At 39.4% G+C, this 19,129-nt stretch overlaps 1 protein-coding gene across 1 annotated transcript in view; it reads right to left on the reverse strand.

Moving 5' to 3' along the window:
- Nucleotides 1-217: 217 nt before the first annotated feature.
- LOC311260138 (uncharacterized protein) overlaps nt 218-19,129 on the reverse strand; it is a 22,244-nt gene continuing 3,332 nt past the window's right edge. Inside the window, exons 3-7 of the mRNA XM_084357653.1 lie at nt 18,971-19,120; nt 18,224-18,278; nt 17,683-17,860; nt 2,795-2,865; nt 218-1,848 (exon numbers count right to left, since the gene is read on the reverse strand). Coding sequence (XP_084213779.1) covers nt 1,021-1,848; nt 2,795-2,865; nt 17,683-17,860; nt 18,224-18,278; nt 18,971-19,120 — 1,282 coding nt within the window. The 3' untranslated portion in view covers nt 218-1,020. The remainder of the gene's footprint in view (nt 1,849-2,794; nt 2,866-17,682; nt 17,861-18,223; nt 18,279-18,970; nt 19,121-19,129) is intronic.

A 19,129-nucleotide genomic window follows, 5' to 3' on the forward strand; every position in this document is an offset into this window, starting at 1 on the left:
TAGTGAAAGTACAAGCTTTTGAAATAAAAAGAAAGTTTCCACCAGAGAGTCATTATAAAGACTCTTGTAGCAGCAGTGACTGAAGTAGACATATATATCCATATATATACATAGCCTGTCAAATTTGACAATCACTGTCTTTATTAAAGACCATACTGACCCAGCTGCCGCAAAATGTTTTATCACACTTTTATTTGTATTTTTTTGACAGGTTAGATCAGAATCATCATGTAATGAAGTGTGCTTAACTGTGATATTATCTTTTTTTTTATTATTCTGGTAGAAGACAGATATGAATAAACAAATAATGATAAAAACATACAGTAGTGACAACATAACGAAGGATTACGATTGAGAACAGCTGAACAGAAAGAAACTTTCAAACTAAACTCATACCATCTCTACCATTAACTTAGCTGAACTTTCAGACACGTGCAGTACGCTCACAATATTACACATAGCTTATACTTGAAAAAGTTCATTGGTATCACTTGCTTTGGAAAATAAACAAAAATACAATACATACAAAAGCCATCTTTAAAAACAAGCAGCTAGTACAATCACACCTGTTAAAAATAACCATCTATTTTTCTTAAACATTTAATATATCGTTCTCGCTATTTCTCAGCTTCCCTGCTTCGCTCACCACAGTGCTCACATACTGGAACAATAAAGCAGCTCTGGAGGTAACAGTGTGTTTAAATGAGGAATAATATGAGACTATATTGTTAGCTTGTATATGTTTTAGCTGTTTTAAACATGATACTTATGAATAAATGTTTGATAAATAGCTCTCAGAATGCATACCTGAATGTTTGACGGTGTTCCTGTACCTGACGTCATTTAGCAGCCAGTCACTCAAAGCTTCAACATTGGAATGTTTTCTTATCAGTGCAGACTCTACAAGGCCATCTAGTAAAATATTGTCTCGCTTCACTTCTTGTGAATTTGCTCTTCCCACCTTCATTATTCTTAAATTGCTTACCATTTTGAATAACTTTGACATTTTCTCTTTTTCTCCTAATCCTTCTCCTTCCTGCTTTTATCTCCGCTGTCTGTATCAGCATCCTCCCCTCTCTCTCCGTTCTCTGTGGCGTCTTTGCGACCGGCTGAGTTTTTCTCCGGCAGGTCGAGCTCTGCTTCACTTTCCACTTCATCATCTCCTCCGCTGACCCCTCCGTTCACCTCTCTCTCCTCCTCTTCTCCTGACTCTTTGGTAGCTCCCTCTTTTGTTTTGTTCACTTCTTCTTCCCGGTTACGGTTGCCACTGCTACTTCTGCCTCTATCGCTCTCTTTTGTCTCGTTATCTGACTGAGTCTTCCCCGGGTCATCGCTGTTTTCGCTCTCTTTCTGTTCCTCCCCCGTGTCTACATCATTAACTTGCTCTGAGCTGCTTTTCTCCTCCTTTCCACTGTCTTTATCTTGCTTCTCTTCTTCTTTCATATCTTTGCCTCGCTCACCCTTCTCATCCTCAGAAGATGTACGGCTTCCATCCTCTTTCTCTTCACCGTCATGGGTCTTATCATTGTTACTACTGCTGGACCCCTGCTCCTCACCCTTAACCTCCTCCTTGCTCTCATCCGTGACCTCTTCCTTCACTTTTTCTTCTACCACCTCCTCCTCCTCCTTCTCCTTAGATCCTGCCGTTGCCTCACCCTGTTTTTCATCATTTGTCTGGTCGTTTTCCCTTTTCTCTTCCCCTCCCTCTTTTTCCCCATTTATCTTTTCCTCCTCTCCTTCCTTGCTAGCGGAAGTGTCTTCTTCTGTGGTGTTTGCAGCAGCGGCTTCCTCCTCTCCTGCCTTTTTGCCATTTTCCTCTGCGGCTTTTGTGTCGTCATCTGCAGGTTTCTGTGATGCAATAAAAACAAATTGACAGATCTAAATATTTCCGGTGCGGTACAGTGTAATTGGATTGTTTACACACTTTCCTGAAAGAGAGTGCCAGCGCTATTGAGTCAGGGGCACCTACAAATCAAATGGAGCCAAAGCTATTTTCTTTCAAGACCCTTTTTATAGGATGTCAATCAATATGCAACAAGTAGCAGAGAAACAACATGCATTTGTGCTCTGTAATGTAACATGCTGTATCAAGCGACGGGTCTTTTTTAATATGTAATTACTGGGTAATTAAATTATAGGTATTGCATAATTATATAGTTAGAAAATATAAATCAAAGTCAGTCTTCTCATGACACATGGTCAAAAATGATTTGTATTCTGTATCTCAACCATTTGAACGTTGTTTTCCCACAAAACTGGCAACTACTGCCGATTCCAACGGTGCTACGCTATCAGCTCACAAACTTTGTTAGAAACTGGAACCAACTGTCAGAATTCGTACACAGAGATAAATAAAACAATCATTTTGGACCCGACAAACATTTTAAAATTATTAATTTGCAATCATGATAATGTTTGAAAGGAAAAGAGATACTTTTATTCTGCACCTTTCTACAAGCTCTGTAGATGTATTATTTAAACAATTATTTGTCCACATAAAAATGTTATCAATATGACCTTTGAAGCATTAACGAGTAAAAGTCAGTTGATATTGATGTTTTAGCTTGTTAACATACAGAGAAATCAGACATGTCATGATGACATATTCTCCAGGTACAATGAGGACAACAACAACAGGCTACAAAGAGCCGAGCCCCGTGATATTATGTCAGGAGCTGTGCCTGCTGTGTGTCCTAATGAGAAGTCACATCAAACAGAATGTTCATCGACGTCTCCTCACAAAGATGTTATTGTTTGTCCCTGTAACAGACTGTCATGCACGCTGTACGTTTACCTCTTCGGCCGGCTGGTCTTTGGGGGTTTTGTCCTCAGTGGTTCCATCGTCAGCCTTTGATTCCAGGTCATCTGGAAACAGAGGAAAACAGAGGTACTTTGAAATGAGCGTAGCAAATATGTGAATGTCAGAGAAGCGTGGGCTGGTTTTACAGAAGAGGCAGCCGGCCCTTTAAAGTCAAGAAACTGATTTAAAGCATGTGTGATGTTATGACATATACCCATGTGTTTCATCCGGATGTGTGATATTGTGTCCTGACTGGGCTTGTTAGGGGCAGCGCAACATGAAGGTGAGTGATGGGTGTCATCCTGGTGTAAATGCTACATTTATTCCATCTAGCACAGACTTCTCGAGCCCAAATTAGACAAAAAAAAGACAAAAGTCAGAGAGGTGACAAAATGATATGAATTACGTGGAAGACATGCAAAGAAAGAAACTCTACATGTTATCACTGTGTACGACTTCAACACAAAACAATCTCAACTACGTGCTGGTAAATACAGGTTCATTTAGAGCCACTCTTGTTATGTAAAATCCTCACGCCATCACTTTGTTTTTCACTCTCTAATTTAATTTTACAGCTTCATTTTTTTGCCTTTATGTGCTGACTACTTTTCATACCCTGAATCCCTCAGTCAGAGCCCATTACATCATTTCAGAAATCCATAAAGCCTCTCCTATAAATAAGGGAGCTTTTATTTATCCTCCAGTAAGTGACTTGTTGAAATTATACGTCTTTTATACCACAGCTGGTGTTTTCAGGCTTCAACAAACACGGCACAAGAGTGACACCTGGTGACCAAAAGGGGAAAAACACCCCAGGACTGTATCAGGCAAGTAAACAACTTCCCCAGACAATGGACGTGTGCTACGGAGAGACCAGGGAACATACCACAAGGAACAAATTCAAGGTCAGGAGAAGATTCAGAATACAAATGCCACATTAGACCACCATCATCTTCATCATTACTATCACCACAGCAGTAATCATTTTAATAACCCCACAGGTGTATGAAGGTGGATGTTGTTCTTACCTTCACCATTTTTATGTAATAAACACAACATGTAATCCAGTTCCATTAGAGAGATTCCCTCAGGTCTTCACTGCTATTTTCGTCCCTGACACTGGTTTTCTATGAGGAGGCACTTGGCACTGACTTGAAGAAATGGACCTTGAATTTTCTGCTTGATTTGGGGAAATTGCTGATTTTTTATCTGCTGGAGCATTTTTTCAAACTAAACTAAACTAGCCCGCAAGCTGCAGTCAAGATTATTCTTCCCAAGAACTGTTGGAGTGTAAGAAAGTACATTTACTTTATCGCTGTACCTCAGTACAACTATGAGGAACTTGTACTTTATTTAAGTAGTTCCATTTCTGCTACAGTTCTTCTGTTCCACTACATTTCAGAAGCAAATAAAGTACATTTTACTCCACCACAGCTATTTGATAACTTCAGTTACTTCTGATTGATAACAATGATACAAAATATAATCAACAAATACATGATGTTGTATTATTATTCATTAAGATAGCAATAAATGGATTAAAATCAGCCCCACCTTTACTTGCTTCAACATTAAAGTGATAAATAAGAATGCAATAAACCACCACACAAAAATATAATATATATGACTCTGAAATGGGCCATTCTACATAATTATTACTTATTATCTTATTTTGTGTACTTAAGTACTTTTGTTCACAGGAGCCACCAGAATCAACACACACGTATTTTTACACTGCGTTATTGCTACTTTCACTTAGGCAAAAGTGCTGAGCACTCCTTCCAGCACTGTACCCAAGACACAGTGTGTAATACAGACTAAATAACAAAAACAAAAACATTAATAGTATGCAAGGCTGCCAGAATATATCCTGCACAGTTCGCCAGAGGAAACACCTGTCATCATTTACAGCCTAAACAACTGTGATACTCTCGGTCATCACATGAAGACATCACACCACGACTCAATACTCAGCATCATACTCATTTCCACTGAAGCAATCAGCTCAGCAAGGCAGGTTTGTTGGAGTGCAAAATTAATATGAGTTTTTTTCGTTCTTTTTTTTTTAAGTTTCCATGTGAACATGTGCATCAAAGGCCTCGGAGTAATTAACCCAAAACATCATAAGAGGAATACAACTATACGCTCTGATAAACAACATAATTACACACTTGTTTTGAAACACTGGATGAGACTGAAATTTCCAATCAGAAATAAGCGGCAAAAGAGTGGTGGGTAGAAAAAAAAAAAAAAACAGAACAGTGTAATTAATGTCTTTAATATTAGTTTCCCTTTCTACACATACCAGTTAAAGAAGAAAAATGACTCGGGTAGAGATTAGAAGAGTTTATGGAGACATTTAATGCATTTCAAATGCAAAACTGATTGAAGTTTAGCTATGGTGGGAGATGAAACGTTATGGTAATAATAACGGACCTCTTTAAGAATATTTTATGGAAATCGCCTGCATTCATTAACAGCGAGGGCCGAACGATCGAGCGTAAGCAGTGAGCGCTGGATGAGCCGCTGCGACTCCAAACATCTTAACGTGATTTAAGGATGAGGCACAGGCTCATGAAAATGCTAAATCAAATTAAACACAATATTTAGAATCTCCCCTTCTTCATTAAATCCAGTAGATTTGTGTTCTGGCGTTGCAAGTGGCTAGACAGTTTTGTGTATGTGTGTGTAAAAGTGTCTGTCTGCTTTTTTTCTATCATAATCGGGCACAAACACACACACAAACACACACACACATATTTCCCTTTCACTTCTACTATTGGCACACGAGCGCAGACAGAGCACACCCACATCTCAGGAGTAATGCTACATGTCATCCATCAGAGTGAGGTAAAACAAGGATGCAAGTGTAAGTGAGTATAATTACTCACATAAATGGCTCTCGCTGCCATTCTTATGAAAGGTAAAGTTATAAATGACTGTTGTTCCCAGAGAAAAGTAATAAAACACAACTGAAGATGAAGTGATCGCAGGGATAAACCACAATAATCTCCCGCTCCTCAACAAACTCCATCTCTCTCTCGATATAAAAGCATTGCATTCTGCCTCACCGCTGCAGGATTTCAGTTTGAGGACACATACAGCAACAGTGTGAAGCATTTCTCTGATCTGTGTTTCCATTTGATGCGCTCATCCAATTCTGGTAACCCCGACACACTGGGGGGAATCCAGTGTGCGCTTTACACGAGGTAACATGATGTAAATACTATCCCATGAAATATGTATTGTTTACATTGATCAACTTAATTAATAAAACAACAATGTATCACAGCAGAACCTGATCTACATTGTCAACAACGTCCCAGCACAGTGTGAGCAAACTCAAACATGTTCTCTTTCCTTCTACAGTATATGCAATCTTCTCATATATAGATGTTGTAGCAAGGAGTTTAAACTCAGCAGGGATGAAGCAACATGTGAATTAAGCTGAAGAATAAAAGCGCTCAATATTATATCGGTGTACGCCTTCATGAAAAAGCTCTCACTCTATGTTGATGTGCATTACGTCAGTGTTTTCTTCAGTCCTCCACTGCAGCGTTTGAGTGGGCAGCCACATCCAGCAGCAGCGACTTGCGGGGTCTAATATCATGTTTAAAAGCTTTTCCACTCCTCCAGGAAGCATTTCTGAATAAATCCCATACAGTGCAGTGCAATCAAGTTCTCCACTCCACAGGAAATCTGAAGCAGACCAGGGCGTGAATACATTTCCTTTTTTTTTTTTTCATCGCAAATGGAACCATGAATAGGTTGATAGAGGATGTATGTTGCGTTTCACAGCCGTGAAGTCTCTGTGCTGGAGAGACCTGCTGTTTTTAATGTTGTGCAAAACATTCACTCGAGCTTCTCCTGAAGCCTTTATACAATTCTTTCCAGGATAAGATGCAAAATGTTCTCAGTGCTGTGACACCTTTGGGAAAACCAATGAACTGAATCGAGCTTCTGAGACACTGCATGACAATCATATTATTTCAACTCAGTGCTGAAAACAAAACATCGAATAATGGAAAATAATTGGTCTTTTGGTATTTGTGCCACTTGCTGCACTGCTTGATGAGAAAATTATCAAAATAATAACCAGCATGTAATGAGCAAACTCATGATGACCACCTAACATCCACATCAGGTCAATCATAGTTGGTTGTTTAGCCTTAGAAATGAAGGACTGCTGAACAAAATCAAGCCTCCATCCCCAAAACTTACATTAGCAATATGAGTTTTAGTTAAAATTATTCAAACATTTACTAAACTTACCAACAGAATTAAAAGAAGATATCTGCTGAAGTTAGCATACTAGCCAGCTAGTCCTGGCCCGTCCAGGTCCAAAGCCTGCGTTGCAATTTGCACTGCTAACTGAGCTAACTAGCTAACAACAGCTATGGTTAGCAGCATCTAGCAGTTATTCTGGTAACATGCTGCCCCCTGTTTGTTTTGAGTGAATCATATGGCACCTTTAGGGTTAGGTATATCAGATTTTGACCACTGATACGCTATATAGCAGCAAACAACTACGTATTAGCTCTGTAAAAACATAGTGGAATAACAGCATCCTGAACAAAGAATGATGTCACACTGCCTCTGTGTGTGTGGTAATCTGAACTTGGCCGTTCTTTGTTTTGGTCGCCGGGATGGCCTTGCTCGTATTACAGCTAAATACTACACTATGTTTCTGAAAACATTAGGTTTGACAGCTGGATCCGAATTACGTGAGCCTGCATTGCCAAGCAGACACAAAATGGTGGTCACGTGGTTACAATGAGTCTCCTATTGCAGCTTAACGGTCCACATTGGAGGCAAATCTTGATCCATATTTGACCAGCAGTTTATAGTTTGACAGTTTCTGGTGCTCCAGTGCAATACTGGTGACAGTGAATGTTGTATGTTTCACTTTTAAAGCAACATTATGGAGAAATTGTCATTGTGTGTGACTTGGCGCCCCAACAGTTTCTGAGTGCAACGCCACTGTCATAAATATAAATCTCAGGTCTGTAACAATTGACAATTGACAAACTTATTATATCATAACAATGTGAGACACCATTCACCCTATTACAAGACACTGTACCATCAACATGATTTTGAAGCTGTTATTTTTAAGGTAAAAAAGTTATATAATGTTGCTTTAATGTAATACACATTTTTTATTGCATCCTTTATGTTGTTGATAGGCGCAAGGAGACACTCTAAAGGCTAACGTCTCCACTGGATGTTCGAAGATATGTTTTGAATGCCACGGGCAGCAGTACTGCTGTTTTTCTTCCTTTTTTTTTTTGCCTACATAAGAACAGAATCTTTATTTTCCAAAAGCCACCTCAGGAAAATCAATCCCTAAATGGCAGAGGTTGTAGTTTTAAATAAATACAAATCACCGTTTTTAAATACGCAGCGTATTTATGCTTATAAACCACACGTGGAAAAATCGTTGACATGGCCTCCACAAGCCAATTCCACTTTCAGTGGATTAGCTCTGCTGTGTTAAATAAACACTCAAGTCTTGACGTACTACTTAATGTACCTAAATCACTGCACACAACGCTCCCTGTATATCACCTCACAGCGCAGTATATTGCTTATTTACACCCAGCTGATTTAACCCACTCAGCACATGGCTGAGTTATGGTGGGGTGTAAAACAACACGGGTAGTAACTCGGAATGGTAATTATGAAATGTTGCCACTCAGCAAGTGTGCTCCAGTCACTGACCAGGGCCCTGTTAAAACATTTGATGACTGTGTGGCCGTACGCCATGAGAGCGGCCCAGTTGGTTTTAGTTTATAGTGATGCGACACAGAAAAACAATCCAGCTGCTTTGTGTAAAATCTGATGACTTGACATCTCTCTCTCTCGTGCATTCACACAATATATTTCCATGTAATACATATGTTTATTACAAAATGTGTTGTTACAGTTTATAAGGCAAAACAGTGTAGGTGTAAAAGAATTATTAGTTTGACTCAACATTGATTTTAACACATGGAATTCCATTTACTTGTCAGAGGGAGCACTTAACTTTAAAAAGTGGTTGTAAAATGATTTTAAAAAGCTTTTCTGATGACAGATGTTATTAAGGTGGAGCTGTAGGATCCAGTGCTTTTAGAGCTTCAGCCATACGGGGACTAAAAGTCACAATATGTTTTGACCTTTATCTTTAACATCTGTCTCGTGTGAGTCTCCCAACTTCATGGAAGTGCAGTGCTCGATCGCTAGAGTGTGCCTTTAAAAAGCTTTCAGTCAGCGAGCTTGGTGGAAACTGTAGGACGAATGCAGCAGTAATGTCCAGTATGACATACATTTTGTAGCTATTGTAAATATTTCTAGTGTGTAACAATCGTTGCATTAAAGGCATATTATGCATGATTTATCGGTTGCTGTTTGTAAACACGTGATTCAAAGCAGCTTGTTGAGTCTCATTAATTTTGAATTTAAAATGAGATCATGGCTATAATCAACCCAATCCTGTATCCATCACACATCACTGCAAACACAGAAATCTGTTAATTGTAGAGTTTAAGGTTCAGAAAATATTGCTGTTGTTGTTGTTGTATAGTGAATATGTATTGTTCTGTTTTTTTATTCTATGCGTTGACTAAGACGTTACCTCTGTCTCCTGCTCAGGGACTACAGATGTAAATTAGCTTATAGCTAGCTCTGGTACAGGTAAGTAGCTGTGCACTGTCCCTGTCAAATAAATATAAGCAAAGAAATAAATAAAAGGCAGGCTCTCTGCAGATACAGACCACACCGCACACTTCTTGTCATCATAAACCATGATTGAGAGAGATTATTTTAGTATAAGTCCATAAAAAAAGTCTCCAAGATGTCTCTGAAAAATTGAATAGAGTGCATTATCTCTAGAGTGTACTTTTTCAGTAGTGTAGAAAATACCTCTCATCCACAGCAGTGTGCAGCCGAGTGCTTAGATAGCTTTGACATTAAGTCAGAAGAAAGCTCTGCTTAACAGTGTTGCAGTCAGACAGGCGGAGTAATATTTATAAAGGTCATGGCTTCAGTTAAATATTTTTATAATTCATGGACTTTGTTCTCTCTCACTTCTCTCCCAGTTGCTTGAAACCTCGCCACGAAGTGTCCTTTTATTGTACAGTTCTGGTTGCATAATGATAATTAAATTGAATCTGGAATCATCGTGATATGAAGGTTTTATTCCAACCGGCTTCTGTCTAATCAGAAAAATTGCAATTAGATTTTTCTTGATTAACTTAAAAAACAGAATTGCATGCTTGAAAGGCAGTGATTTTATAGGCAACGTTTCAAAGTTGTACTCATCAATAACTTCAGTGATATTTCCTGTGGTTGGATGTTTGATTATGGGAATATGGAACCCAGGCAAAACTATAATTATGTTTTTAATACAAGTAGAGCCATTTATCATATCATCTTATCTATCATCTGAAATCTACATGATGATGTGATTTATTTATGTTTGGAAACACTTTAAAATAACCACCAATAATAAATGGTACATGTACACTACATTAAACTTCAGTTAATAGTTATTTGACTGTTAAACAATTGAGTGCTTTAAACAAGTTATTAAACAATTGAACTACACAGTATTTATTAACCATTTACAAAGTATTTTAAACATCAGTTGCAACTTAACAATACGATGATTACTAAATGGTTTCTAAGGCATTTTATTGTTTGTTAACACTGTAAAATAAAGTTTAATTGACTGTAAATTTACCCTTTATTAGTTGTGGTTATTATAAAGTTTGACCATACATGTTTTTGCAGTGTGCTTCCATGTTCTCTTTGCACCCTTAACTGCAATTTAGGGTGCAGTTCGGACTCAAACTGGTAAATAACAGAAATAGTTCAACATTTGAAAATGTATGTGGGACTGCATTAGAGCTGACAGCGGTGAACACAAAGCATTTTCCTCTGGCATCGCAGCAACTCCAGATGCCCTCCTAAGCCCGGCTCCAACACATGATGTAAACTTCAGATCTGCACAAATGTCACATATTTACTCGTGCCATTTAGGTTGAATGTCAAAGCTGTTTCAGAGTCTCGGGCTGATACAAACCCTGCAGATGATGATTTTCCTATCACAACTACCCCAGATGTGTGTCTACCAGCTCAAGCTAAAAAAAAAAAAAAAAACACTGAAAAGCGCGAGGCGGCCTAGATTAGACGTGACAGAAATGAAGAAAATTTGTGTCATCCAAAGTGTCACACGTTACCCTAACCCTATACTTCACATGTCACAGCCGGCGCTGTTGTATGTCACAGCTGAAACACTTGTTAACAGATTAATGTGGCAGATTAGTACAGCTACCCTGCTCTTTAATCCAGTAATCCTGCATCAAAGGGTCATGAAGAACCTTTTTCTGCTGTAGTGAAAAGGGAGGGATGAAAGGAGAGGAAGAATGAAGGAAGGAGTGGGAAGGATGGTTGTGTTGCTGGAAATGTGACATACGAGCGTGCGCACTTAAACACAGGCACATAACACACATAAATATTTTTAACACGGTGCTCACAAACCGCACTTTCTAAGAACTTGGCAAGGGAAAAAAAAAAAAAAACTTGCTCTAAATGTTGCCATCTCTCATCCTTCGCCTCTGAGCCTCTTTTTTTTTGACATAGGCGCACACTTTAAGACTCGCTGCCTCTTTGTGTGCACGTCTCCTGCCTCCCGATGCTGTTTGGAATACTATTTCACTCTGACAGGAATTATAGATACATATGCTAACGGGGCTAATTCCCCGAGGCGGCATCACATTTTATGACACCAGAGGCAGAAGGTTGATCTGGCTGGATGTGCATGTGCAAAAAGGCAGGCACAAACACGCAGACATGCTCACATGCGCGGCAGTCTTCATTTCTCCCACACTCAACACGCAAACAACACCAAGGATGTTTCCGTATTGATTTCTTTGAAATTAGTCTTTCTGAAAAATACCTTAACTTCAAACTCCCTTGACTTCGAATCAAACTGCCTTTAATGAAAATAATAGGAACGGACATAATATGGAGCCTTCGTGTGAATTGAATTGGCTCCTGCTACATTAAAAAGATGGGTGCCAAGTGTATGAAAAGAAAGCAGCAGGCTCCTCCGAACAAAGTGGAGCAAAGTAAAGTGGATGTCCTTGAGGTTTCAATGCAAACACTGGCGGGGGAGTGAACTGGGTTATTTGGAACTCACCATCTCTAGACTCAGAGATGTGAACAAAAGGCGAGATGAACCTTGCTGAGATATTGCGACCGCACAAAAAAACTGCTCTGTAGATGTTTGTGTATGAAAGCTCTTAGGATGTGTGTGTGTCGCATGTGTTGCTGTAAAATCTACCATCAAGTGAAACTGCTTTCAGACTTGTTGATGCAGTTGTTTTTGCCATATTGCCGAGTTTCAGGCTGCTGAGACTGCATGGAATCCATAGAAGATTGCCCATAAAATAACAACACGTATAAAATCTGACGATTAGATCTTGATCAGTCTTGAAGGCATCCACACTTTACTTTCCAGATATATACAGTGTCATCTTACTTCTGTTTGAATTCTCAGAGAAGCCAATCTCCTTATCCACAGTATCAACAGCCCCTAGTCTGAAGCTAATACATCAGCTCTGCAACCACTACTACAAAATACATACAATAAAATCAGCATAGGCATAAGCAAGGTGCAGCATCATGTTTGTCAGGAATCATTGTTTCATCAATCAAATGAATTACAGTAAGCTTACGTGTCAAAACTGCACTGCTGTCATTTATCAATACTGCAGTTCTTTCATTAGTATCTAAAGGGATGCAATTTTCTTATTTTGACAGATACCAATCATGTTAAGAATATATCTTCATAACCTGAGAACCTTCATCAACATCTTCATAACTGTTTATATGATATGGCAGCGTTGTTGGTGTTGTTCCTACTACATTTAAATCAATGTTGCTCCAGGACTGTCATTGCAAATGGCTGGAAAAGCAAAAAGCAAAGTCCACATAGGGAGCAAGTTGTGGTGGAGCACAGGCTTTTCACCCAGGAACTTATTATGTTCTTGATCTAATGTTTTTAAACCTAGTTGACTTAATATTTGTAGTGTTTTTTACACAACAAAACAACTTGGTTGGGTTTAGCTTATTATCATGGTTGGTTTAAAATGCACTGTTTCACAACGTTAAAGGTGCAATATGTAATAATTTAGGTTAAAATATTCAAAAATCATGTAAACAACAGAATGTAAAGAAATAACAATTTTCACATAATGTAAAAGACAACTATGGTCCCATTGGGCCTGAAAAAGATAACTAACTGAGCTAACTAGCTAACAGCGGCTACAGTTAGCAGCAATTAATGGTTATTCTGGTAATCTTGTTTGGAGGATGATTTCAACTGGTGGCCAATTTTAACTATGTGCTAGAAAAGGATAACTTCTCCCATGTGCACATTTTTTCTGTGTTTTTCCTCAAGTCCATCGCTATGACATCACAAGAATTGTACTGGTCAGTTGCAGTGATAGTCCTGGAGCAACATTAATTACAACAACGAGAAGTCAATATCAGATGGTGCTGACAAGGACACACACACATCATTTTGCTAATCAAAGCACCCACAATAGCGTGGCCCCTCACAGAGAGGCCTACACAACTCATGTTAGAGTCCAGATAATCAGCAGACACAGCGGACCTCCTTCTCCTCCCCCTTCTGTTCTCTCCTCGCCTTCCCTCTCTCTCACCTCTTATCCATACCTTCCTGTCTGTCCGTTCTTCTTGAAGTACAAGGCTCTTTTGTTGATTTTCAGAGCAGCAATTTGGCCCCAGCGAGGGGCAGAGGCAAGTAAAATTCTGCTTTGATGACTCTAAATGGAGAGATTATCCAAATGAAAGGCAATTATCCAAACCCCACCCATCCCTCTACCCCTCAGTATCTCCGGGCCTTTTTATTCCACCCAGCGCTCATGCTCCACCATCTCGGGCTATTCATCATATTCACTACTTGATTCCACCTGTACTCATTCTTTCCTTCTCCTCTCATTCCTCATAATGTTCTCCTCCCTTCATCATCTCAACCTTTTATTCCCCTTTCTTTAACCTTCGCTTTTATCTCCCCTTCTTTTCCCTCACCTGTCAAAACACATCCTTTCTTAGTATTCTTCTCTTTTCCCATTCCTGCGGCGTCTCTTTTTACTTCTTCTCTCTTCTCAAGGGAGCCATTAAATGAACTGGTCACAAAGGCCCTTTATGAACGAGAACACCGATAAACATCCTATTCCTATTTTGAGGCTAGCAACAGCCTGAACATGGATGTATTTTTGAAGGCAACAGCCAACACTGGACCAATAATTGAGCCAATTTAAAAGAGCTTCCATATAGTATGTTGGCTGAAGCGTACAACACGGACTGTGTCTTGTTGGTTAAGTCTTTTAAGCCAAATGTCTTTGTTATAGCGAGTTCAAATTCATTCCGTGACCTTTGCTGCATGAGCTGTCGCGCTGCCTCCCCCTTGTCTTTGCTGTCACTCACCGCTGTGTTCACTCTAATGAAGCAGAAAAGTCAGAAGCTTTACCAGACAGAAACTGCTGGAGTTATCCTCAGTCTGGCTCCCAGCAGCTGATAGACAATGAATAATGGGGACCGGCACGGCGACACACACGGACTCGCACAAAAAACCAACCTCCCTGTCACAACAAAGTCAGCGCAGAACAGAGGGAGAATCTCCAGTTACGGGGTCACTCCGTCTCGATTGTTCATTTTCTTCTCTCTCCATCTCTTCATCATTTTCTCCCACTACCTTTCAGTCCTCCTCCTCTTCCTCCATCTCTCTATAACAAATACATTTATAATGACATGACACCTTTATAATAATCTTTTGTTTTCGCTCCAACGTTCCAGCACACCGGAGATCTGAAGTGTGGGTTTCATGCTGTGTTCTTTCCACAGCCTCTGCCAGTCAGACAACTTTTTTGGCCGGATTCCTTTTGGCAGCAGAACTGGATGTGTTTACCTCCTAACCAAGCCAGGGCAGGGTTTCCCAAAGGGAGAATAACACCAAAATCACCTCTGTACTGTTGTGAATCACTAAACAAAGGAGAAATGAACACTGTGTTCCTATTGTGAAACTTACAACACATCCATGACACTTAAACTTAGCTGCTAATGGCTACAAAAGCTGTGATTCCAGCTCCTGTTTGCTTTTGAGAGGCCAAATAACATTTTAGCATTTTGGAAGAGAAAATGAACTGAGAGAGTCGAGATACCTTTAGGACAGCTCAACTAAAAAGGCTGTTCAGCACCATGGACAGAGACTGCACTACACCCAGCGACTAAGCCAAGCAAATAAGGAAAACATTAAAGGAGCAGTATGTAAGAATTGTTGAGTTCATACTCCAAACAAATAGGTGGCAGCATATCATCAGAGTAGCAGTTAAGTGCTGCTAACTGTAGCTGCTGTATTAGCCGGTGTTGGTGTTGTTTACTATCAGACCATCACTCTACAAAGTGGCTAGAGGCTAGCTGGTTAGCATGCTAACTTCAATATACTGTATATCTCTGAAACACAACACATGGATGTGTTTTACATGACTTAAAAACTGTTACTTCTTCACATTCTCTTGATAATTTAAGTTTAAAAAGAAAAAAATCATACATATTGCACCTTTAATTCTAAACATGACAACATCTGAAGAAGACACAATAGGTCAAACAGTGTAGGGAACGTGATACGCTCTCTAAGCCGTTCAAACGATCTCGTCTAATGCCTGATCTTGTTTTCCGAGCTGTCTGTCTGTTAATTCAATCTCTGGTCAATGTCACCCAAGGGGACCAATAATGCAACATGTTTTTCTCCGTCTGTAAACGCGACATGCCACGCAAGCTGATGTATACGCCGGGATTCTGAGGGTGACATTACAGGTTTCAAAAGCACACACAGACAGGGACAAAGACGCACACACGCATTCCTCATCCCTCTTTTTTGATGCAAAATGCCAGCTCCCCTGAACCACAGACACAATTCTCCACGCTCCTCTGGGCTCCTGCTGTCAACTCTCCTGCCAGACGAGGAAACAGGCAACATCTATCATGAGCCACCGGATGACGTAATGTGGTTCATACCGCAGCATGCGTTACATTAAGGTCAGGAGCAGCATGCGGAAAATCAAAATCCCTTTTACTGTAAAATTTTTAAAAAATGCTCTCAATTCCCCTTCACATTTATATACACTGTGCAGTAAATACCATTCTTGACAGGTGACTCTTAGTGTTCCAGAGGAACAAAACATCTTAATGTTGAGAGACGCGCCAAGTGCCAATGAGCAGAAGTAAAGACTAACCTGAGTTTCTTAAGGACATTATAACACACTGGTCTCATGACCAGAAGATGACGTAATGTGTTTCCTGTAAAAGTAGTTAATGTCATCATGCTAGACCTACTTTCAATATTTCTTGCTGTATTTGTCTTGCAGGGCAACAGTGCCACTATGTGGACGTTTAAGAGTGCAGCAGGTTACATAAGAATTCAAAGGCCATGCATTACATCATATGTCTGTATATCTCACAAGCCAAACTGTGTATAAATCCTGTTTGTGCCAATGTTATGGTAATTATTCACGGAAGAGGACAATTTAGACACTAAAAAGGCCAGGACCAGTTAAGAGTATGATGGTGTGACATTGTCTTGAGAGGTGTCCTGGAGAAGGATCTTATCTCTTGAGCCAGACACCCGTCCTCTTAATTGCACAAGCACAATCTACCATCCACCTGGATATTCACTTTATCTTGCATTCATCAACATTTTCATGCCAGCACACACACACTCCAACTTTTAATAGCACATGTAGACAAGTATTAACAGAAAATGAAGATTGTGATTGTAATGTTTGGAATAAGACGATACAATATGTTACAGATGACGGATGATGTCAGCCTGCACAGTCAACTGAAAAATACACAGTTAATGCATTATTCCATTCCGAGTCATGCTGATATTCAATAAAGGCGACATATGAAACTTGAACTGTGTTGTGTTAGAAAGTATGTGACGCTGCAACTTCTAGCATATTCAAATGTTGATACATTTTTTTTTCTTTGTTTAAATGGTAAAAAATCCAGTAAAAGTTATTTTGTTCAGTTTTCCGTATTTATCATTTTTCATTCTTCTTTTCTTTTTATGTTTTTTCCTTTGTGAGTTTGTCAACAAATCTCTTATATTGTACCAAGAAAATCCACTATAGGAGCCACAGCCTCCTGTCTTAAAATTTGGTGCTATTGACGGTCAACAGCCACATTAAATGTTTTTCCATGTTAATGTCATACGAATTCGAAGCAAACTTTTAAAATGTGCAGAAAAGGTAAAAAAAAAAAGTGAATCAGCCACATTTACATGTATATCAACTGTTTTGGCGCAAATAAACTGGGCTACACAAATCGTAGTTTCGCCAGATGATGGCAGTATATGCTACGTTAGATGTGGCTGTAATAAATGAACTGCCAATAAACCTCAAGGAGGCAGAGTAAGAGACAAAAGAGGCTGCTTTGACAATCAGGAGGAGATGTGGGAAAACCCTGACAGCTTCTTCTCTTCTTTGCTCAGAGTGGAAACAGCCGATCAGTCATGTGAGTCAAATGTTTGCTACGTCAGAACTTACTGAGAAAAGGTGTTTCCATCACCATTATACACATAAACTCTTTTTAAAAAGAAAGCAAAAAGCCACCTAAAGCAAGCGTATCAACTTTTTTACTAAAGTTTCACTGTCTTTATTGCCTTTTTTTCCAAAGATTGTTCAGATTTTTGCTTTTACATGAAACTTTTCTCATGCTGTATTTTAAAATGTGCATTGATGGAAACACAGGTAGTGTATTTGTCAGGTCTGTATAGACATATTTCATTCCTATCCCTGCTGCATTACCGTTGTCCGAGACGCCGAGGGTCATGCTTTGTCCACTCCTCTTCTTCCTGAGGGAGATGAGTCTGGCCTGAGAGATCTCTCTGACGATGGACGACAGGTGCTCCTTGTTGCTGCCATTGTGGCTCGGAGGAGATGCCTTGGAGTCTCCACTGTCACTGCTGCGGACCAACGACTTACCCTGGAGGAAACAGAAGTCAGCGTCAGTTGATTAGAAACTCAAAAATAGTAACACTTAAAGTATGTACAGAATGGGAATTTAAACACAATGTACAAAATATTTTTGAAGACTAACTGGTAGTGGTACATTGCTTATCCATCTACCCATCCCGCGGTTACTTAACTCATAGTAACTGAATGATACAGAAAATCAAATACTTTCCTCTATTTCATGTATTTATATATAAAGAGTGCTGTGCTAAGTCCTTCCATGTAAGGACTGTACAGTACACAAGCTATGAAAATGATTCATTTCCAACTTTGGGATCATAAAACAAGACAATCTAATCAAAATAATTCATGCAAAAGCACATGAAATCCTTACATTTCCATTTTGCTTGGAGAATCTGTAGATAGGTGGCAACGAGTAAGCTTTCATTCTGTAAATGAAACAAAACAACAAACAGAAATAATTATTTTATTGACGTGAATACATGATGCAAGGTTCTTGGGAAATTAGCAAATGTCATTTTGTAAACGCCAACAGAACTAAAGTTCATGTGAAAATGAAAGCAGGTTTTGATACTGTTTTTTCAGTCATGTCCCAATCTACCAATACCTACTATAATATAGAAACACCTGTAGTGTACTGTTTTTGAACAATTGAGCACAGCATGTGAAATGCTAAGTATAATACATTTTTTCCACATATTGTTTGTTTTAAGTGTACAAATTGTTAAAACACTGCAGTAGGAAAGGCTCCACTTTTAATCACATGCAGCAGATTATCCATCCAAAATAATATTTGCCGCTGGGGAAAGAAGGTTTCAGGAGGTTTGAAAGCAGATTTCAGCCCTGGAGGAGTAATTGGTTTGCACAGAGGAACACAACACAAGCTGGGCGGTCTCCAAGAACCATCCCCGGTAGCCATAGCATTCCATTTTAAAATTTCCACCACTGATCATGAAGGACACAGGAATCTACATACTGATGGATGGATACTAACAATGTGTGTTATAGGTCAATGTTACTCATGTTAAATGTATAACTTATGATAGTTTGCTCAGTGTAAAGTGTTTGTTTGTATCAGACAACATGTTAGTTTAAATTCGACAGTGCAGTCAGTGCTTACCCATTGACCCTCCTCGTCCCTCTGGGTTTGGTGAAGAGTAGGTCACTGTAGGGCAGCTTCTTAAACCTTTCTCTTCCCACAGCCACGTAAAGCTGACCGCTCTCCAGCTGATTCCCATCAGACACCTGTTGGCCTTCATAGGTGTAGAGACTAGAAAAC

The sequence above is a fragment of the Pagrus pagrus genome, assembly GCF_965226575.1.
Source record: "Pagrus pagrus genome assembly, chromosome: 7".
Classification (NCBI taxonomy): Eukaryota; Metazoa; Chordata; class Actinopteri; order Spariformes; family Sparidae; genus Pagrus; species Pagrus pagrus.